This window comes from Pomacea canaliculata, linkage group LG14 (genome assembly GCF_003073045.1).
Source record: "Pomacea canaliculata isolate SZHN2017 linkage group LG14, ASM307304v1, whole genome shotgun sequence".
Taxonomy (NCBI): Eukaryota; Metazoa; Mollusca; class Gastropoda; order Architaenioglossa; family Ampullariidae; genus Pomacea; species Pomacea canaliculata.
Window position 1 is genome coordinate 13,477,205 of NC_037603.1, and position 23,553 is coordinate 13,500,757.

Here is a 23,553-nt window from a genome sequence, read left to right on the forward strand (position 1 = left end):
TGACATAATTGCTCAGACTACGATGTTCATGGCCAACGGTAATCTATCCTAGGGTAAAATTGTTTAGTGTGTGTGTGTGTGTGTGACCTCTGACCTTGTCGCAGCTGCTGTATTTTCACAACGAGGCCATAGCGAGGTCCTAACGAGCACCCACGATGGTGGCGGTCTCAGTAATGTCAGCAAGACTATTTCTCTAATGACACGAGTCTAAGTAGCCGCCCTGATGATGCCAGCGCTCCTGATAATGCCAAGAAAACCGTTTCTCCACTGACTCGAGTCTAAGTAGTGGCTTAGACACCAAGAGGAAGCCCCGGAAATGTCGCTGGTGGCTGACATTACCATCCACCAAGTGGATCTTGCTGACATTTGTTTCCTTTCTTGCGAGTCTCGTCGATAGCGGTAACGAAGGGGAAAGATACTCTTCCAGGAGATAGGTATTTGTAAAACATAAGCCCCAGAAATTCATTCCAGGATAATAAGGAACTACTCGAGATGAAAATAACTTATACACATGCAAACTCGATTTTGGTAAGTTGATTCTGTTTAGTGCAATAAGGTGATGAAAGCTGCGGATAGTCAGACAAGCTTCCGAGTCTGATGGTCGTGAAGAGAGATGCTTAGTATTTTACTATATTTTACCATCATTATACAGGAGGGTGGTAAGGAGACAGGGGGAAGAAATTCTTTGATATTATTGAAAATGTCTGTGAAAGATAAATTTATTGATATTCAAGGAAAAGAAAACTGTTGTTGTGAAATGGCAAGGTGGGTTAAATAATATATACAGGCGAATATTAGAAATAGTTTACGATAAGAATTTCAGATTTCAGACGAACAGTTTACTCAGTTTACTTACTTAATCGAGTCTAAAACACATCTGCGCGCCGGTTGTCTGAGGTCACCGTGTTCTGTGTTCTTTCGCGAAAGAAAACAAATTGAGTCGAACACGTGACGTAGGAGAATCCTTTTGACAAGACATTGCCATGCTAGAGTTGTCCTCTCTGTCGCTGCACTGATGTTTGAAACTGTATCCATGATACCAGCGTTCGGATGACTGCTCTCCGGTATCGAATGTCAGCTTTTGCTCTGGGTGGTTTGATGACGTCACCCGACATGGAAGAATTCTCGTACCTCGCGAGAGTTGTACGAGACCCTGATGAGTGTTTGGTTACACGGAAGTCTGAGTGGAAACGATTCAGAAAGTCAGTGTGTATCAATTAAGACTAGGCTATTTGTTTAATTTATTATTTTCGAGCAGGTGGAGGGAGAAAGAAGTGTCTTTCTTTCCACGCGCATGCAAGGGCGCGAGGGCTAAATTCCAGTGCACACTCCTAGTGCTCAGCGCGTGAGTATTTAGTGGAGGGCTTCCCGTGATCATCACAGAGTCACGCCTGGAATTAAGCTGACACTTGGAAAAATCGACCACAATATCCCTCCACCCCTGCCCACCCTACCCTATCCCCATCCCCATCCCCATCCCATCCCATCAAGCCAGGCCTGGTCAGCGCGTGCTGTAAAGCAGGCCAGGACTTAGGCCAATAGAGCAGGCAATCGCATCAGATCTCTGGCACCAAAATAAGGCTTTTAATTTAGCTTTTTCCCTTTCATTGTTATTTTTTTTTCTTCCCATCTCTCTCTTGCTCTTTTCCTTGCTTTTCTTTCATTCCAGCTCCCAATTTCTTTCTTTTTTTATTTCATATTTTAGCGACAGTAGCCTGACCTGCAGTAATGCTTCACTGATTCCTGTGAAGGAGAAGTAAGTCCAACTTCAAACGGATACTCTGATGAATTTAGCACACCAAGGTTATCTACCGCTTAATTCCGAGAGTTTTTAATTTAGAGTCTCTGAGGTCTCTACTGCTTAATTTCAACCGCTGTAGGTCAACGGGCATTGATGACTATAAGCGACGGACCAGGCAACGGGAGGATGAGGTGGAGGGATCGTAAAAAATTATATGACTTCTGTCCACGGAAAATTCTTATCTTCAAGTGTCTGCTCAAGTAAGCGAAGCCACTTCCTGTTTCCAAGATGACACGTGTCTGGTAATCTCACGTGACTGTCCACTCCATCCTTGGCTTCCTTTGCGAACAGATGGCTGCCCCTCAGTTAGCCCGGACGTGACGTAACTATTGTTCGCGCATCCGCTGTCCATGATCACTATAGACTTCGGGATGGGTGGGTTGGGAGGATGGAGGGGCTTTTTTCAAGACAAGTCTCCGAACCTTGATCCACCCCGAGAGAGACAACTCTCTTTTCCTTCCTCAGCCTCAGGCTTCCATCTCCCTTCCAGCGGGAGCGACTTTCTTTTGTACACGACACAGCTGGACTCAGTTGCTTAACGAAGCAGCAGCTGACAGTCAGCACGAGCTGGTCACGTGACAGACCCCTCGGCGCTCGGTGTCCGAAAGATGATGATGTCCTGTTGCCAGAGCAAGCGCTTTGGTCATCCCGCAGAGAAAGGAAATATTCTTTCTCTCTCTCTAGGCAGAGATATATCTTGAGGCGTTAATTTAAAACTCGTCCTTCATGGTTCAGTTCACAAACTCCATTCAAAGAAACAAATTCTGATTAAAGTCGATTTACTTCAATTGAGTTAATCTCATCGCCATCCGCATTTCTATTTTTGATGCTATAAATAGATAAGATGCGTTAAAGAATTGCAGTTGTACAGAGCAAGGGCAAGAACAAACTCTTTCTTTAATAAACATTGTTGTTGTAAACAGATTTTGCACTTAGTTATGCACTTATTCTTGGTTTCCTCCATAAGGTCTACTGCCTTAGAGGGCATTGCAAATAATTAGCTTCATTACACAAACGCATTTTATTTCGATTTCAAGAAAGATAACTCATCTATTTGCTGAAGCTAAAGTTTCACAGGTTCAACTAATTTTTTTTTCTATTTTGTCGTGGATGTCAAGACATAAGAATGTTGGCCTTAATGCCTGTTGTATCCATGGCAACAACAATGAGACAAGAGTTAAATGTGTTACTTTCCTTGGAAGAATATTCAAAAGAAGGATTGACAGAACATTGAATTATAGCCGAGAAAATCAATTTTTCAAATCTCGAATAACTTGTTTCAAAAAATTATTTTAATCTAAACCAACTCGCATGTGATATTTCATACTATGGCCGACAGATGAGATCATAAGACTGAGCTGTCTGTCTGTCTGTCTGTCTGTCTGTCTGTCTGTCTGTCTGTCTGTCTGTCTGTCTGTCTGTCTGTCTGTCTGTCTGTCTGTCTGTCTAACAAAGCTTGCATTTTTATTTCTTTATTTTACCTTCCTTCTTTACATTGAATTTTACTTCAAGGTGTACTAATAGGCGGTTTAGAGTTTGATATATTATTTTAAAAAAAGGATGATGGCGTCATAAGAAGCCATCTTGGTAGTTTGGATTTTCAAAGGTTTTGCTCATGCGCATTTCTGTCACCTGCCTCATGCACATTAAAAAACAACAGTAGTCCAATTATGAGTTCCTGGTCTTCTTTCTCTCACTTCCCCTTTCCCTCTCTCCTGTTTTTTGTCTCTAGCTTCTTTCTCGAAGCTGTCTCTCTCGCTCAATCTCTCTCCCTCTTTCTTCCTGTTCTTACCCTTGACCTCCTCCCATCGAAAAAAATGGCGCTTTTTTTGCCTAACAGGCAGCCATACTTATCGATTACGTGAAGAAGTCGGATACTGGAATAATGTTCATCGGGTTAAGTCGGTGTGCGACACCAGTCTGCAGGCGCTTGCCGCGTGCATAGCGAACGTTCACTACACCGACTTCCTGCACTACTACCCTCACCACCACCACCACCTCACCACCAATAATAAAATTAAAATCCTATGTAATTTGTGTTGGCTAATTAGAAATTTAATCCTTTCTTAGTGTAGCTCGATTTTAATAATTTTTTTTTTTTTTCAATATCGTAGGCTTCAAGAAATGACTAAAGTTATCTTTTCTTACATATTACTTCCTTGTTATATTCCTAGGATTTACTATTATTATTGACGAGTAGAAAAACAAAGACAAAGATGAGGATGATGATGAGGAGGAGGAGGAGGATGATGATGAGGAGGAGAAGGAGAATGAGGATGAGGAGGAGATGATGATGATGATGAGGAGGAGGAGGAGGAGGAGAGGAGGAGGAGGAAGAGGAGGATGCAACTGACCGATTTTGTAGAAGGCGAACAAGTTGGACTCTAAAATTCCTGAGAGACACCTCTTTTCTTCGTTGCCGAGGCGATGTGTGCTCGTCAAGGCAAACAATGGCGTCGGTGCCAACTGCCAGGGCCTCGCACGACACAAACGTTCCGTAAATTGCTCGCGGCTGTCCGGGACATGTATTCTCCCAACTGCACAAATAGCTGCAGGATGTCTTTGACTTATTTTTGGTCCTCCCTGGGCCAGAAGAGAGGTGACGAGCAGGCCATTTGAAATCGATGTCTTGGAGGCAAGCAAACAACTTGTTTGTGTTGTCACATGCGCGCGACCGTGACCGTAGGTGACAGGCGAATGACAATGGAGAAGTTGTCCATGCAAAGCACACTTTTGCTTTTGTTTGTTTTTGAATTTGAAATTGGTTTGATTTTAATGTTAGTTGTTTTTAAAGGGAGGTTGTTTTGTGTAATAGTTTAATTGTATGCAATATTATTTGATGCATTATTTATTGTTTATGGGCCGTCTCCATAATGATCAAATTACAATAATTACAATTACAAATTACAATAATTCTGCATGCGTTCTCTTGTCTTCGATAGTTTGACAAAATTAAGGAGACTCACGCGGAATGTTCTTAATTTTAAAAATGTGCAATAATGACACAGCTCGTGTTATCAGTAATCGTGACATTTTTTTTTTAATAAGTAATGGGCGTGTTGATAAATAAAAGCGGCCATGTTTATAAAAAAGTGATGGTCACATTTAAAGCAATCTCCAACCTTATTAATTCTATTGGGCAATTATACTCAACTGTTATCGGTTAAAAAATAGACAAGTACTAGTTACATGTGCATCATAGAAAACTAAAAAAAAAACATGTAATCTTACATCTAGACCATTCTTAGGACACATATAATATCATCACACACTAACAATTCATCTGCTTGGGTGAGCAGCTGGACTTCCGAGGAAGCAAATGATTTCAGGCAATCCTGTTCAGTTTACCTGAGCTCAATAAAACAAATTCTCAGGCTTCTACACCTTCTGGTATGGACACAGAGATAGATATCTTTCTGACAATTTGCTAAACACAAAAGGAAGCTAAATTCTTCTGTCTGACACCAGTTACCTTTTGTATTGACAATGCTGTTCAAATTGTTCTTATCATGGACAGACAGACGGCGGAGCCAGAACACAAAGGAAAAAAAAAGTTTTCAATGAAAGAAATAAAATAAAAGCTGCGTTGAAAAACTGTTCGATGGCAAAGATTGTATGCTCTTTGTTTGACAATATGTTCAGACTGACAATTAAAAGCGGATGCTCAAACATTTTTCTAGAAAATATTATGTCAGCTTGATCTCAGTGCTGCTGCAGAAATCATTTCCTCTTTATAAACCATCAAAGATTGCACAAGCCCTAATTATCGAAGATGAACAGAAGAAACGGATAAACAGTTTTACACAGAAAAAGCTCAAGATGATGTTTTGCAAAAGCGTTTTAAAAAGGTGTTACTGAAATTTTATTTTTAATGATGATGAAGCCTTTTCTTTAACGAATTTCCTTGAAGGCAGCAAGCTCAATGCGCTTTGACATAGTCGGTTGAATAATTTCTATGTCTTTCACACACGAAAAAAAAAAAACCAGTGACAAATGCCCAGAGGAGTGGAGGGTACAAAAAAGAAAGCAGCCAGCTACTTTAAGTTTTCCAGAAAAAGGAAATTTGGAGGAGAGAGCGGGGTGGATGATGGAAAGTGGGACTTATGAGAAGTGATGTTGGCAGGATTCCAGACACTGGGGACAGAGAAAGAAAAGGAACGACGGTCGAAGAGCGGCTGATACGTGCCACATGCAGAAGGTCAGCACGAGCATCAAAGAGAGAGAGACTGGTTTGGTAAGGTGTTAACAACTTTGACAGATCTCCTGGAGCAAGACCATGGAGACAACGGTACCAGAGTTCGGTCCCGTAGCAGGCAACCATTTAGTGTTTTTTTAAATTCAAATTTGAATAGTAAATCGAGGGTCGTCTGCACTACAGGCATAATTCACAGAGAATTCATGTTTGATCCATGTTCATACCATGATCTTTTAAGAAATGGAACACACAAACTTTTTTTTCTGTTTTGTTTTCTAATTCCCGGCACTTAAATTATTGTCAAGTGTTTAACTGAAAGACAAAGAGACAGTAGAACAGATAAAAAGCGGATCGATAGACGAAAAAGAAAAGATGGATAAAAAGAATAAAAATGAGTCCTTAAGAAAGTGTGTTAATCAGAGTAACTGACTGACACTTAATTCAACGGGCGAGATAAAGACACCCCACTTTGATCATGTCTTTACCATCTTCTGTTGCCTGGTGAGCTACTATTAAGATGAAAAAGACTGGGGTCAAAGTTCACAGTCTACTGCAGCTGCGGATGGTCCTTGCGCATGCTCACAGACGGGTTAATTCTTTGGTCTTTTCGACTTCCAGTAATGATGCCTGACATTAGCTGGGTGCTGACAGGATAACGAAGGCAGCTCAGTCTCTGGTATTAGGTTTCCGCTTCGTGGACTTTACCTTACATGCCGATGGAGGTCCACAAGCTGCCATCAAGTCATTACTCTGCATCTGTCTTGTAAACAAGTTTTAAGCCCTTATAATGTTCACCACTTAAAGGTCATGACCCCGTGTTTGTCACATTGTAAAGTACTGGACCAGTCACGAGTGGGGAAAGGAGATGCTGGGGAGTGAGGCACCAAAATGTAGGGAAAGGACAAACAGGTCTTTAACCTGCGCAAATTTCAAAAAGCACTTTTTTTGTTTGTTTTTTTTGTTTTTTTTTGTTGTTGTTGTTTTTTTTTGGGGGGGGTGAGAATTTTGCCGTAAGAAGATTTAATTTCAGTTTTTTTTTCTTCTAATATTTAGTATAAAAGGCTTTAGCACTGGAGGCGTATTCGGCCTACATCATAGCAGCAGCGCTGGGTGAGAGTAGTGGAAGTAAGTGTCATGACGTTGGTATTGCGTAAGTCATGTGATCTCTCCTGGCCAATGCTGGTGTCTTATTTTGTCAACTTGTTTGGGATTATTTTACGGAGAATTGACGTGTCTGCTCTTGTGGAAGCTGTAATGCATAGAAGCTGCTGTAGTGCATCTACAAGGAGAAAGAGAATGTTAATAGTGCGTTTCCTGGTGAAGAATAAAAGTGCAACGAGAAACTTTTTAATTTGCAGTTATGGAGCATTCGAGTTTCTTTGTAATTATTCATCGATTTAAATCAGCCGCACGTGTGATTTGTATAATAGCGAGATGTAACTGCAGATAATTTTAGTTAAAGAAATACAGGGCTTGAACAGAGGCATATGGTACGATTCCATTAAATAAAAAGTAGGGGAGATGAACACACTCAACAAAGAGTTGTGTGCCACTAATAATCTACCTTTAATGAACCGGGTGATACAAATGTTTTAGAGTTTGTTTGTTTGTTTGTTTGTGTTTTGTTTTGTTGTTTTGTTTTTTGTTTTGTTTTGTTGTTTTTTTTTGCTTGATTGTTTTTGGTTTTTGTTTTTGGTTGTTGTTTTTTGCGTCATTTAAGGCCCGGGACTTGTAAAGTCACATGACTAAATTTTCAGCTCCCTGCAGTTTTCAGTGTGACACATTTCGTAAAACGGAGTGTCAGCCGCTGACCCCTGCAAATGAAATGACTTCCTCTTTGCATGATAAACAAGTGTTTAGTCTACGCTGTTTATGCGCTGGGAGGAAAAATGCTTGTTTTTCCATTTTGCGCACGACCCTATTTCATCTGTTCACTTCTGCGCATGACAAACAGCCATGGCGTTCTTCTTTGCGCACGACACGCTCGCGCTTCCTCCTGCCGACCCGCCGGTCTTCCCTTTAAAAAATTGAATAAGTGGCGGGCCGTGTTGCTAGCACAGGAAACATGCTTAAGTGAATGCGTGTCAGGCTGACGCTGATGGTAGTGGGGCAAGGGTTTACTGGCGATGGCGCTGGACAACAGGATTCCAGAAATGCACTTTTGGCACGCAGCCCAGGAACAATGTGTGAGGGAATTCCTCCAGAACGTGGGGAATCGGGAGGGAGCGCGAGACAAATGGAGTGTTTGTCCTCGAGCCACTTTGAATGGTGACATAAAATATTTAGAAGCAGCAGCTGAAGCAGTCGTGTCATACTATTAGTTGTCGTCACCAAGCTGTGACGCATTCTGGAAAATTTTTCGTCATCGACGACTATGACATCATCATTTTAATTGTGCGTCAAAGTTCAATGACCGAAATATCACGAGCACAGGAAACAGCAAAAATGGGGAAGGGGTGACATTCCACATTCAGTGCTTGTCTTCCACATTAAAAGTTCCACCCCACCTACCCTGAAGAAGTTAAACAAACAAAAAAATAGATTCCTTCTGGCATTGCTACAACGAAACCTCTGATTGCGTGTGCCATCATTTCTGCTCGAGAGATTTAGAGGACAAAAAGGTAACCACCCGCTTACTGCCAAGGGCATGCACTCTTTCGAAATAACAAAACTTGTTCCCTCCCCTCCTACTCCTTTCCACACACATTTACTCCCCTCGCAGATTTAAAAACCACAACAACAAAGCAAAAAATGTGTTTTTATTTTGTGAGGAGGAATACAGACCAGACCCCATGCACTGGGTGAAGCTGAAGTCACCCTGTCTTATTTTGTTTTGAGGATGAGGCGGTAGATAAGAGATGAAGAGTGGAGTTAATGACCAGGCCACGCCCATAGCAGATGTTGTGGGTGTAGGATGAGATTAATTTCAGGTTTGAGGGTTGTGAGATGAGATTAGTCGATGCTTGGAGACAGAGCCCTTTATGAGTTATCAATTAGTTTTCTTTAGATAAGGAGAGAGGCTGAATAAGGTGTTGTTATTTTCATCATAACTATTTTTTTTTTTTTACTGAATAGAGAAAGAATTTAAAAATATGTAAATGATGGTATTGTGGGCGTGCCAAAAAAGGGCTTATAGGTGTGTGTGTGTGTGTTTGCGCGCGCGTGTTTATAATGGCGTTTGCATGTGCATCAAAATTCATGCAAGTTAGTGTAGGCCAAGGAAATTGATTATATTAAATGCAAATACTGTCTAGTTACATCTACAAGATTTTGTCACCACCTTTTATTATAAAAACAGAATTATTTTTCTTTTTTACCCTCCCTTAAAATTCTGTGCATGGAAGGTCTAGAGGTGGACCGTGGGAAGCTAAAGGGATGTCCATGTTAACCATTTTTTAAAAATAATAACGACTTTTTACTTTTGGCAGAGCAAAGTAGGGGAAATAGTCCTAGACCGGAGGAAAGAATAATTCTGCGTGCACAGCTTTTCTCTGTTAAGCTTTTAATGTTTGCTGTCCGGAAAAAGAAATGATAATTATCCGTTAGAAAACTTCTGGTGCACTCGCTCCGTTATGTCTCATCCATAATCCAATGTTGACATGTCTCTTGATGATGATAAATTTAATTTACCGTCTTGACGATAACTTTTTGTTTTTGTTTTACTTTGCAAGCATTGTATTAAATTGCAATATGCTGTCATTTTTACGAATAATTTTCTCTCTCGAAGACAGGGAGATGGACGGATCGATCTACAGAGAGAGAAACACGCATGCAACGACTAGATTTACATATTTACAGATCTGCTGATAGACAAATAAATGTCTTGTAAAAAACTTCTTTTCTGTAATAGCATTCACTTGACTATTTGGTATTAGTGCACAAAAGTCACACCGCCATTTTGAACCAGTAAAGAATTTTTAACTAGAACCTTTCTCAATTTACGATTTTATTACACCTGTAGACCTTTTTTTCACTAGAAAACAGACACTCGTCTGCTTGTTGCTATGCCATTATTACAGCTTGTGTGCATGATGAGGGCATGACAGCAGGAAACACGTGTACGAGTCATGTTGTTATCATTAGACGCCATCTTGGTAGCAGCAAAAATAGTTTTAAAAATTGGGTGTGCCTTTGGTTAATAACTTCGGCCCCTGTCGTCTTGGGATTTTAAACCTTAAACCACACAGATTCATGGGCTGGTGTGAGTGAAAAAAAAGAGTTTAAGTCACACAAAGCCTGAAATAATGCGTTGCCGTAATGGCATTTTTCAATTAAGAAAGTAATTTTCATGCAAGTTTGGTAATATCTTTTTTGCACATTGCACCTTTATTTGCAAAAATTGGTTGGAAAAGAAGAAGACGATGATGATGGTTTTGACGACGATGAGCACTTGTATAACGGACTGATTTACACTCACATACAGCAACGGACTTTCTGACGTCTATACGCAAAGAACTAGACGGAGAGGTAGACAGCTAGCTGAACTACAAACAGCTAGACAGCTAGAATCTTTCTTTGCTGTTGTTAGACCCAGAAATATTAAAAAAAATGTAAAAGCTGTTAACAAAGACTCTGAATAACCTTACAGGTTACGTCAGAAAAAAGCTTGCAAAAGCTTATTAAATCCGTTTCATGGAAGTTTTATTTACTTCGTCCCAGTAGTCTCCCTTTCAAGATAATCTCTCAAAAGGGAGAAGCATGTTGATCTAGAAAGAAATCCATGCCTTTTGCAGACAGAAAAAAATAATGAATTGAAAATAGCTTGCCTGTGTGTATAGTCTTAATGAAACGAAATCTCTGCAACCTTTTGAGCTGAAAATCCTCGTCATGGAGGCTTCCCCGCAGATTTGTCAAATAAACACAACGCAGCCAACCTCTAACTGGATGCTGCTGCAGTTTTCAAAACGCCGCCAACGATGAAGTTTCGATTTTTCCCGCTGCTTCATTTTCCCCCTCTCTTCCACTCACCCAGCCACCCAGCCGCCCAGCCTCCCATCAACCCCTGCCCCGATCCTCCCTTGACGAAGACCCTAAAAAAGGAAAAGGTAGAAAAAAAGTGTTTCTTTATTTTTTTTTTCACGGATGAATGTGCAAATTAGTTCCAATTCTGTGTTTCATTTAAAACCCACCTCTTTTCCCCCGATCCGTGAGGAGTTATCTGCTCGCAAAGCAAAGACAGGAGTTTTCTCCCCTCATTGGAGGCCAGGCGCCTGTGGGTTCTCCCGCCGAGCGTTAAATTCGTCGAGTTTGTCACGGCATACGTCATCGTTAAAGATAACTGTCATCCGAGGCCAAAAGATGCGAGTGAGTGAACGCTGATCAGCCCGAACGATGAACTCTGCGTGTAACTTAGATATGAACACTGTTAACTGTTATTTTCCATCAAGAACGAGAAGGGAGATAATCAGGCGTAACCTGATCCATTTGATGATGTCATCACGGTAAAGCGACTCAGGCTAAAATTGAAATTATAGGGGAACATCTCATCATCGTTTAGAAATTTAAAGACGGTTTTACGGGAAGAGTACAAAAGGAGCAGACAAGAGAGAGGGAGAAAGATAATGAAAAAGAAAAAAAAAAGGGCCGACAACATATATCAGTTGACTGGCCTGTCATTCAGAACATTCTAGAAAATGCCAGAAAATAGAAAAAGTCTGTGGTAATATCAAGGACCACTGAGACGGGGATTGATTTTATTCGTTTAATCTTCGTGAACAGCATGTGGAGAATGACATAACACGCAGACAGAGCAGCTCATCCATGAAATTTCTCCCACAGGACTTGAATAATTTTATATAAAAAAATATAAAATATACAATGTCATTCAACAGAAACAAGATATGATTATAATAAGGATGGCAATGGCCCCTACAAAATTTGGTGCAACAAAAATACAGCTTAAACCGTAAATGATGTTAACTTTTGACTTATTGTCACACAAAAAATTGTTACGACCAGGCAGGAGTCAAGAAAGGATGATGATGCTGATGAGGAGGAGGAGAAGGAAGAGCAGGAGGAGGATGATAATGAATCAAAACATTACAACTTTATCGCATTCCATCATATCATCATGATGCGGTGTAATTTATGTAATGTAATTAATATGTATTACCGTGACAATGATTTTAGCTAAACTAATTTTATTTTTTTCTGTTTTTTTTTCAGCTGTAATTTTGCTGATGGATATAAACAATGCAACCGTTGTGCTCACGGCGGCCTCGGAGCTTGACATGGCCACATCGCATGCCTTCATCGTCATCATCGCCAATCCATACGACGTCCGTTTGGACTATTTTCTGTCGCTGAAACCAGAAAGCAACAACACTACGAACGGTGTAAATATTCTGAACAGTGTGTTTGTTGTTTCCTTGCAATTTTCGGATAGCAACTCATCGACGTTGACATCCGTCACAAGGCGACGAAGATCTGCAGAAGAAGGTTTCTCCGAACTCAGAAGAGATGAAGAGCTGGATGCGTACAAACCGTTACATATACGTGACGTGACGAAGGAGGAGGTTAGTGCAACGAGCAAAAGATATTTTGAAGACTTGAAGAATGTGGAAAAGAAACTTTCTGTGTATAATATGCCAGACATTATTAGGGTAAATCCAGATAAACTGTCATATCCAAAGAAAGTAGTAGGTGGAGGGGAACAAACTGAAACATTTTTGTCTCTGAAAATGAACAGAGAGAAAGAGATCAGGTTTGTGTCACGTGATAGGTCTAACAAACAGGACCTTTCTTTTGCGAGAGTTAACCATCGCACGGATGTCTCTTCTCTGTCTTCATCAAGTGAAGATGATGAGAGTGTTAAAGATTCAAACAATGGAGTGTTGTTAGACTGCGGGTCGATTTGCCCGATGGAGGCCCCCCATGGTGGTCTGAGGTCAAAGCGAGCTGCCAACATGGCGTCAAGTAGATACCCGGATGTCATGGCTCTGTACGACATCGTACTACTGCTCGGGTACGCTCTCAACCGCTCCCTGTCCGCGAGCAACAACATCCCCTCCGCCGAGCATCTTCTGTCGCAGATCCGCTCGCTCGACTTCGAGGGGTCAGAGGGCAGGGTAGTCGTGGACCTTTACAATCGTCCGGTCTTCGACGCAGTCGTCTGGGACTACAGCGAGAGTTCTGGAAGCTTCGTGAAAGTCATGCACCTGAGCGCCACGTCAGCTGTCACGTGGCACGTCTCTCGGGTGCAGGATATCACGTGGCCTGGTGGAAAGGTTCTCGCCCCTGACGACTGCTTCCTGCTGCCGGAGAATTGTAACACCTCAGGTGAGCTGTGTGTGTAATGTAATGTCTTACCTGAGATGTGTTGAGAAAATGTGTAACATTATGGATTGCAGGATGTGTAGCAACTGTAATGTGTCAAGTGTTACATAAAATCTTAGTTGGGATCGTTTGTCTTTGTCTTCTTTCTAACGCAGATTTTAAATTTATCTACATCATCGCCATCTTTTCCACTGCTGTTGGATTGGCTATCATCGTGGCATTCGTCGTCTTTTTTATCAAGTGAGTCTTTCTGCTGCATTTCAATAATTGTTATTCATTAATTAAGCATGTCACTCATCATGCATGTGGGAGTGAATTTGTGGATGTGAGACATCGCGTACATGTCTGTATAAATGTGATTATTTCTTTATATGTGTGCTCGAAGTGTATATATATATGTGTGTGTTTGTTTCCATGTGCTCTCTTAAATAATTACAAAGTTTTTTTTCTGTATCCTGTGTATTTTTCTCTGTCAACATGTTTGTCTATACGTGAGTGTGTCTTTTCTGTGTTGTCACCGTTTGAAACAGTATCATAACAACCGTGAAATCTCGACTTTTCTCGTAAAGCAACATACAGTTCATATACTACACACAATTTTATTTATTTATTTATTTGCTTTAATAAGCACAGTTTATGCTGTATTTAACATTTTTGATACGTTTACTTTTACAGAAATTCTTGGTAAGTTTTCTAGATTTTTTTTTTTCTGTGAATTATTCCTTGGAGAATAGCATACAATATTTTTTTTTTTTTTGTGCTGTGAACTAATAGTCTTGGGTTCTCCATTTCGATAAGACAGTCCATGCATAAATCTTCTTGAACTTCATTTGAAAGTATAAATACAGATTTAAGTGTATTTGCTGATTTCTAAAGCATGCATAACTAGAGTGTGTGTGTGTAATCATATACGATATACAACTTTTTTCTGCATTCTCAATGAGAATTGCAGAGGCGGCCTACAAAGAACAGATGGTTTCTGGAGATTTTTCCCTTTTCACCCGCATCATTTTTTCTTTCTTTCATTCAACAGCAGTAATATAATCATGCCTGAATTATATGTTGTACATCGTCTAACTCCAGTGACTGCGGCTATAGTGTGGTAATAACAAGGCATGCTGTGTTAAATGGCCCGTGAACCCATTTTCAGGAATATATTTTTCCCTTTCTTATTCTGTAACTGTGTGATCTTAAACATTGTTATTTATGCTTAATTCCTCTTGCTTAAGTATATAGGGTGTTTTTGTTCTTGCTATTTTCTTTTGCATGAAAAAAAATCTAGAACTGATTATTCATAATCGATATTTATTTATATCGATGAGTAAGATCACATCCTTCTTGAGTGACTGGCGGGGGAATGGTCCAGGGGTACTTGGATTCTTTCTCGTTAAAAGATAAAAGAATAGGGTGCAATGCCTAAAACTCCTTAGAACTATCTGACAGATGATAACATAATCTACAAGAAAACTACGGGAAATAGATGATAAAATAGTGTGAAAGGAGTCTAGCTGTAACAGATTGTAATGTAGTTAGACCAACTGTAATGGCCGACAATATAGACTAGAAGGAATCTCTTTAAGATGGCAATATAGTATGAAAGTGATTTGGGCTTTTAGCTTAGTCGCCATGCATGCATCATGTGCAGGAGGTACTGGGCGAAGAAGGAGATGACACGAGGTCCAAATAAGGTCATTCTGAGCCAAGATGACCTCATCTTCATTTTGAAGAAAGACATGAACAAAGGGTCAAAGGTAAGGGACATGTTCAAGGTAAAAGACACTGGAGAGAATGAAGAAATAGATAAAGTGCGAGTGAAAGAAAGACAAAACATAAAGAAGACAGACCGAGAGAGAGAGAAATGCATTCACCCATTCACATAGTCCCATATACATACATATATCTACACATACCTTAAATACACACTCATGGTCTCCTACTCATACTCACACATGCAAGCTCTCACCCATGCACTCACACGCATAAGCTTCACATAGAACTAACATCTACAAACTCCTCCCTCCTCCATTTCTTTGGAAAGTATACAATGCAATTATCATAACAGCGCAATTAGCCAATAATTTTCTTTCGTTCAAGAAAAGATGCTAACCATGCCTGACTATTAAAGGTTTAGTACAGTGCATTTTTTCTTTCGACTGGGTAGTTTGGTGCAAGATAATATTTCCATAAATCTGAAGGAATACCAATCCACTTCCACTTTTTGTTACACGTCTATATACATCACCATGTACAGAAAAGATAACAACAACACAGACATAAGACAATGTGTGGATACTAATACTTCATCAGGGTTACAACCAATAGGGTAGGAGGGGTGGCTGGAATCGGTTGTTAATGAGGTGTATCTATCGACAAGAGATGAGATTTGCTTGATCACTTTCTGAGCATGGTGATTTTTTATTTTTTTTGTTTTTTTTGTTTTTGTTTTTGTTTTTTTGGCTTCTCTCGAATACAGAAGTAGGTGGGATCTGAGAAAGGTCTTCATCCAGATTTGGGGAAATAAAATCCTACACCAAGAGCTACCCATTAAGTTACCTAGAAACAAATTGTACCACTATGCTTTTAACAAGCAAGAATGATTCTGTGTTGTCTCCTTAGCTGCTGAAGAGTCGGACCAACCTGCTGGACAATTCCAAACCGGACCTCCTGCGGGGGTCGGACCTGGCCTCGCGATCCACCGGCAGCCTTAATGAGCTGAGCGACTTCACTCAGACAGCTCGCTACAATGTGAGTCAATCGGGTGGGTGGGACCGTAGTCAACATACCCCTCGATACCACCTCCTCCCCTTGCCCACTCTTCGTCGATAAGCCAATAAGTTAATGAACGAGACGGTGTAGACTCATTAGCACCGAATGGCAGCCGGGCTGCCAGGGACTGAGACAGTTCTTGGCTTTAGATGGAGGTGAGGACTTTCGCAAACTCTTCCTGCGGGACCCTGCAGAGCCCACACCATGACCTCCGAGTTGGTTGTTGAAGTAATGTTGAAGACGGAGCCATGACTGAAACCTAATTAGTATTTTTTCTTTCTTTCTTTCTTTCCTTAAAACTCACCACAGTGATGTACAAATTTACAAATCTTTTTCCCAGGTTAATATATTGATGACAAGACCAACAAATAACCGTCAGTCTTTTAAGGTTGGACTAGTTTTAAGTCTTTGAAGTCTTTTGTACGCGCGAAGTACAATCCCCCGAGGAGGAAAAAAAATTAATTTCTTCCGTCCTTCTATTCTGGAAGTGGAAATCGACCATTATTAACATCTTTTATGACGATGTGCGATACGATATGATTAAGCACCAAGAAAATCAGCTCAAAAAGTTATTTTGCATTTATGTCCCTTAGGGAGATCTCGTACATGTAAAGGAGCTGAAAGTCAAGTCATTCGAGATGAAGTCCAAAGTCTACACATTCATCCGCATGGTAAGCAGCATTCATAACCAATATTATTAACATTAAGTATTTTAATTCAATTTTTTAATTCTTAGAATGTTCATGGACCCTAGAAAGCTTGGACACCATGGTAATGTTAGGACGATTCTGAGAGTAATACATGTGATGACATGTAATATAGCTTGACATGATACATTAAAGAGTGACATGATTTCATACTTGTTTGGCTAGTACTGTAAATGTTCTGTATCTGTAAATTACACTAAAACTGAAAACCGGAATGCCTTCTCCCTAATGATTGCAAAATCTTTCATGTTCAAGATTTTTCAAATTTATTTGTGTTCGCATCATATTCTGAGCAGCAGCAGGACAAACAAACTACATCACTTTTAAACAAAATCAAAGATTGTTTTACATTATATTGAACTAATAAGCCCCAATTTTAATAAAACTCGAGATATAAAATCATGTTTTTATGCTTATAAAATCGTGTATCTTCTGACATATTTCACGGAGTGTTCATTACTTTTCACGCCTCTCCAAACTACATGTTGATTCGCAAGTACAAAGAGGTTTAAGCAAAGAAAAACAAGTTCGTGCACCTGCTGATGGTAAAGAATTTTAAAAATAAACACCAATAAAAGCAACTGCAAACAAAGAGCTTGTAAGGGCAATTTTTGGAGGTTTTTTTTTTTCAATTCCAGAAAATACCTAATTATTTCCGCAAGCTGTCCTCGGCTCCTTTCCTGTCTTGCCATCATGGTCCCGCCTTCTGTCGTGTCGAGTGCAAACACTACTTGAATTACCCAGACTTCATTGCGAGTCTGACGACGTAAGTCCGGGGCCTCGGTTCCATTTTCGTGTGAAAGGTGCGATATTTCTGGACGGTCCCTGAGTGGCTCCTGGCACGTCAGCACGACGTAGAAAGTACAGCCCTCGTCAAGGAGATGGCAACTGGAGTTCTCCGCGCACAGATATTTCCATGCTGCGGTTGCCTCCCCCAGACGGTGATCGATGGGTAGAAGAGTTCTTTTGTCCCAGAAAACAAATTTAGTCGAAGGTTTGCGCATGCGTCGCGAGCGCTGATGGTGCAAGGGACCAAACTTTTGTTAAATTCTTTCTCTTGTGGAAACGAAATCACTTAACAGATAACTCTTTCTCTTCCTTACGCAGTGACCGTTCCTTCCAGCTACCCTATTTCTCTTCTCAGCTCTCTTTTATTTTATTTTATTTTTTTGTTTAGTTTGACACTTTTTTGCATGTCCATGAATTATTAGTATTATTTATCACAGTCTGCGCCGAGTCGCTCCGAAGTCGGTGTCTTAGTTTCTATCTTCAAGTGGACGACTGATTTCCCTTGCAGTCCAGTTCAGAGAACTCCATCACAAAAAAACCCAGTGCGGGGGTGTTTGTGTGGAGTTACCTTCTCTTAGCGTGAAGGTGTCGCTCTGCCATCCATCTCTAGCCCCGTTGGGAAATTTCCAGAACTCACACCGCAGCAGAAGAGATCTCTACAAAAACCACGAACTCATCTCTCTTTATCTTCAAAACGATTTAGGATTTATTACTGAGAAATATGTGTCTGAAAGATCAGGGAACATGTTCGGATAGGGAGTAAAAAACGTGGGTCTCTATCGAAGATTCGAACACCGAAAGTCTCAAAGACGACGAAACCAATGTCAAAAGCTATTGTCACTTCACTGTCATCACTCCTGCTTAATTATTTATTACTCAAAAACGAGCAAAACACAAAAATAAGTTAGCACTATTTCCTCCAAACCGACTGGTTGGATGTTTTTTTCGAGAAAGTGCTTCTATTTTAAAGGTGCTTTTGCACTGAGAGGCGAGAGTTGATGGAGGTGTGGAGTGGAGAGGACACCGGGGCGAAGTCGCGCCAGTAGGCTTCGTATACAAAGAATGTTCCGAAACAAAATCTGAACACTGGACGTTTTGGTTCTAAATACAGTGGTACCTGTATAACTCCCTTATTTAACTATTGCTTAGCTGAACGCTCCAGTTGTTTTGCAGGTGACTGATGGATACAAAGAAGTAAATATTGTATCCATCTTGATGAACAAGACATGAAAACTCTCCTACAAAATCTAAAAAAATGGACAAAGAGGAGAAAACAGCCTACTGACATAGTTTTTATTCATCCCGATGTCTCCCAACTCCTTTCATGACTTTTTAATGTTTTGAGTACTAAGAAGCCATTAAAGTAATTGGATGGTAATGAAGCCTGAACACAACAACTCATTTTTAGGAAAATTTCATGTTCGTCGTGGCTTCATTGTTATTATTCAAAAAAAGTGCGGGATGGGTGATGTTGCACGTGAGTCTGTACTCTTGAAACTAAACCAAATTACCTGCTGTGATGTATCCCTCCACAGTGAGACAGAGACAGCTTTATAATTAGCTGTGTTTCAGGATAATGCACTTACTGCCCACTGAGTGCCAGGGACGATAATAATCTGAGAAAGAAATATGAGCTCGCGTTCTGAGTCTACTAATTCTCGTGTGACCTTTTTTTCCTTTTTTCACTGAGGTCAGCGCGTGCAAGGTCCCTGAAATTATGGGCAGAGGCCGGACATTCGATGAACGGGACGCAGTATGTGGTAAACAATTAAGGATAATTTTAAACAGGAGCGCTCTGGAGTTCGTGCTTGGAATAATGGTTAATTAGAAGCAGGGTATGAAAAAGAAATATGAAATTTAAAATCTTGAATACTCGTTGGAGATTATGGAAGAGATATATGATACATTTGCGTGTTTCATTATGGGCGATCGCCACTATTCTGAAACTAATAAGTTGCTTGAGAATCCGCCATATTGGTAGTCGTAAGGTAAAACTATATTACTATTAGCAATGCCCTGAGTTTGTATTTTTCGGGGTTTTATTTATTTATATTTTTTTGTAACATTTTTTCTTGTCTTTGTAAACTGGATCACTTCTTTGACTTCAAGTCTGAGGAGGTAAGATTCTGGTGTTCGTGACATCAAGGGTAGCTTTAGGGTTAGGTGTGGTGGTAGGTCTCTCACTCAATTTTAATGAGAGAAACAAGAAACTTTTGAACTAACTAACCTTTGATGAAGTAGGTGCAATGGTAACTTTATCACTGTTCTTGACCGGCGTGTCCATCTTTGAATGGGATTCCTCCGATATTTGATCTCACAAAATAATGAACAACGATGGGGTGAGTTCTGGAAACTTCTACAGCTGATTTAGTATTAATCTTTGAAAGAATTTGTTAGTGTCACCTATGTTTTGTAGGTGTTCCGTGACATAGTGTTGAAGGTAAGACCACGGTTGACTACTACTGCCGGCAGGTAACGAAGTTCTGCGCTCAGCCATCAGGTTAAGTGTCTCTGATTGTATTTTGGAGTCAGAAAAGAGTGAAGTTCTGATCACAGCATCTCCATGACTACCAATGGAGCCTGTGGCACATTTTGGGATCTCATGGGGAAACTGTCTGGGAGCAGCAATCAAGTTAACAATGTGTGGATACCTGAGTGGTCTCACTGCACCACAATCACATCCTCATACCAACATCTCATTGCTGATGCTCACAGAGAGAATCTGCATCTGCCTCATCCTCAATACTCACTGGACCTCGCTCAGAGCTTGGTTTCCTGTTTCTGGACCGTTGAATGATAGACCATCCAGAGGAATGTATATAAACATTACCAGTACCATCAGAGATATTTATTTTTAGAGGAATCGAACACTAAAAAAACTAATAAAAATTATAAAAATTTAGTTGTTTTCTCAGTCTTGTAGATTCACACACAATATATATCTATAGCTTGTGATATATTTCAGACTATTTCTACACCTTCAGCTTTTTTTAGAACTCGACCCTGTATTGACATTAAATCTCTCGATTGTTATTTAGTGATAATGGATGTGTGCTTTAATGTACACCATGTTAAATGGCTGTAAAACTTAATGTATCATTTGTTAGCAGACTTTTCTCCCTTCCAAACATAACTCAGATAGGAATGGTTTCAGGTTGCTGCTAGCTTTTTGATTCATTTCTGGATTCCCACTACAGTCCGGAAACAAACTGTTGAATTTCGGTTTTTTATTAGTCAGGAAGTTCACACAAACCAACCCTCTAAATGCGAAAGAAACCAGTCATCCGTTTCACAGATACGAATAAAATGAATTATGAAAACTATTTGGTGTAGCACTTGTTTAAAACGTAACCCCATCTCGTCTGCTTAGACATTGACCTCTGACCCTAACTGTTTAGCTCTTGGAGACATTATTGAACTCACTTTCACTGATCGATGCAGACTGAACCCATTTAGTGGGAAGGCATTGATTTTTCAAATGTAGTACGTGTAATGGAAATCACTTTGACTTTGTTAATGGAAATCGTTTTGACTTCGGGCCTGAAAGACTTCGCATCGTTGCCAGAAGAACCACTATAATTTATAATCAAGTTTTGTGTGGGATCGATGCTACAAAGAAATTATCAGTCGGCCTTGTATTGCGAATATAACGCCTTCTCCAAATGCTCTTTGCTTAATTATCTGTGACTTTTCAGACCGCGGTTTCCATGGGTTGTCCGGGTATATGATCAGTAATGGACAGAAACACTAACCTGTCCAGACTAAAATGTTTTGAAATAGTTATAAGTGTCAATTAGCAAGTTTTCAAAAAGCATGGTCTATTTAACTATAACCAGTAAAATATTCAATCTAAAAGAAATCATCGTAGGTTTTGAAATAGTTATTTCAATCAACGAAAAGCTTTGTCGATATTAGAAAGGTTTCAGAAGTAGTCTTTAGAAGGACACGCACTCATGTAATTTGTCCTCGGAGAGACTTAATTAAAATAGTTTTCGCAAATCTCATATCGTCCCTCCCTCTCTCTTTTGCGAGACACGAATAACTATTTCAATTTCTGATGTCAGGATTTTTAAACTAAACCATTTTCTATGCCTAGGGAGGTTTGTAAATGTGTGTCTGGAGGACAAATGAGGTTTATTGACACAGACTTTGAGAAAATTTACCTTTAATAAACTCAGCACAGTCGTATAAAACTGTCCCTGTTGACATTTTAAACCTGTACTTTCTAAATGATTGACTAAGGTGTCCAAGATGTTATGAAGTACATGATGGATGACGGATGGAAAAAAAAGCTTATAGAAAATCTATGACTAGAGGGAGGCTGACACTGAACATCATTTTTCCGAAACAACTATGCACCATCTTTAAAACTAACATTTTTTCGACTATCGCAGTATTTTGCAAGGGAAATGTATTTTTTATTATTAATCTGACATGGATTGTGGTTAGTGTTCACTTGGGCTTTTTCATTTTTTCATTTTTTTATTTTTAATTTTAATACAGCCGGTATCATACCTCTTTACACAGAGGCGCACGAACCTTTATAGGGTTTGAGATCAAATGTACATGTATACACAAAAATACACACATCACAATGTACGACGTACATACACAAGTTCATCTAGAGTTCATGTTTATAATAATTTTCCAGCTTCGCGATCTGCGGCACGAGAATCTCAACCCTTACGTGGGATTTCTCGTGGATCCCGAGAGACCTGCCATCGTCACTGAATACTGCAGCCGAGGAAGCTTAAAGGTGAGCAGTCTACTCCATTGTACATTTAATGTCTAGTCTATCTCAAAAATTTCCCCTTTCTTACAATCTTTTCAAACTATGCACACAATTATAAACCGTTAAATCTTCGTTGACCCTCTTAAACACGCTCTTGTGACGCCTTTGTGAGGTACAGGCAGATTTACAGTTAAAAATAAGAACAAAATTATTGAATGTGAAATTCTCTTCAACTGTTCTGGTACAATTACATAATAGATAGATAGATAATAAATTCTGTGACGGGGAATGACGCGAGAAAAATAAAACCAGACAGCCAGCCAGACAAAGAGGACTGGAGTATTCGTGATAATCTTACCCTATCTCTCTATCGGGGATAGGTTGAGGCTTTGCTCAGAGAAACAGGCGCCCTCATCGAGTCTACACTGGAACTTTGCACTGAAGACAATGAACAGACTCGGGCACACCAGTCCTTGCCTCCTACCCCTCCCCCCAACACTTATTTTTCACTCCTGGAGACGCCAGACGATGACTGTAGTCTTATCTCTCTCCATCAGAAACCTCCACTTGTGACCGCATGCTGTTGGCCAGTTGCTGGTGTACACCACTCCATCTTATCCTCCCGGCTGTCCGTGAGGAAAGATAGTGATGTATGTATTCGGTTTCCGGAGTGACCTGGCGACCCCAAGACCTACTTGCTCTCCCCCTTCTTCCGTCTGGGGGCGAGTGTTCTACCGCAGTCTACTTCCCTATTTCCCTGATTGTGAGCTGGGGTCAGTGTCCTGCCGAAAATATTCATCATCTGAACTCGATGGCGAGTGTCCCACGGTTTTCGGTTGCTCTAGTCATTTACAATCAAATCCTTTTCAATAAAGTTATCTTTATTTTAAATACGTTTAGGGCTAGATATGGCTGAGATCTTAATTAATTTAGTAAATAATTTAATACTAGAGAACAGAATTCTAGACCATAAAATAAGGATATGACTGTACAGAGCTTTTGATTTATACCCTTTTCATAGAATTCACGAGTTAGAATATCAGACGCCATTAAAAAACAAATTCATTATCGCAAATCACATTCCACAAATTGTCCCCCTGGTAATAATAAATTATCCGAGTGATAATAAATTAACATTTTTCTCGTCTAATTCTTAGTCAAGGAACATTATATGGTCTGAATTAATACATTCCAATTTTGCAGCTTTTTGCTTCTTATTTCGAGTTTTGGTGGGATTTTAAAGTTATCGTTGTAAATATTCCCAGAGGTGAAGTGGCGATTCCCATGA

General features: G+C 40.0%; 1 protein-coding gene across 1 annotated transcript in view; it reads left to right on the forward strand.

The window, feature by feature from the left end:
* LOC112555351 (olfactory guanylyl cyclase GC-D-like) overlaps positions 1-23,553 on the forward strand; it is a 75,065-nt gene that overhangs the window by 17,980 nt on the left and 33,532 nt on the right. Inside the window, exons 2-7 of the mRNA XM_025223711.1 lie at positions 12,162-13,274; positions 13,427-13,511; positions 14,917-15,022; positions 15,888-16,016; positions 16,631-16,708; positions 22,185-22,289. Coding sequence (XP_025079496.1) covers positions 12,162-13,274; positions 13,427-13,511; positions 14,917-15,022; positions 15,888-16,016; positions 16,631-16,708; positions 22,185-22,289 — 1,616 coding nt within the window. The remainder of the gene's footprint in view (positions 1-12,161; positions 13,275-13,426; positions 13,512-14,916; positions 15,023-15,887; positions 16,017-16,630; positions 16,709-22,184; positions 22,290-23,553) is intronic.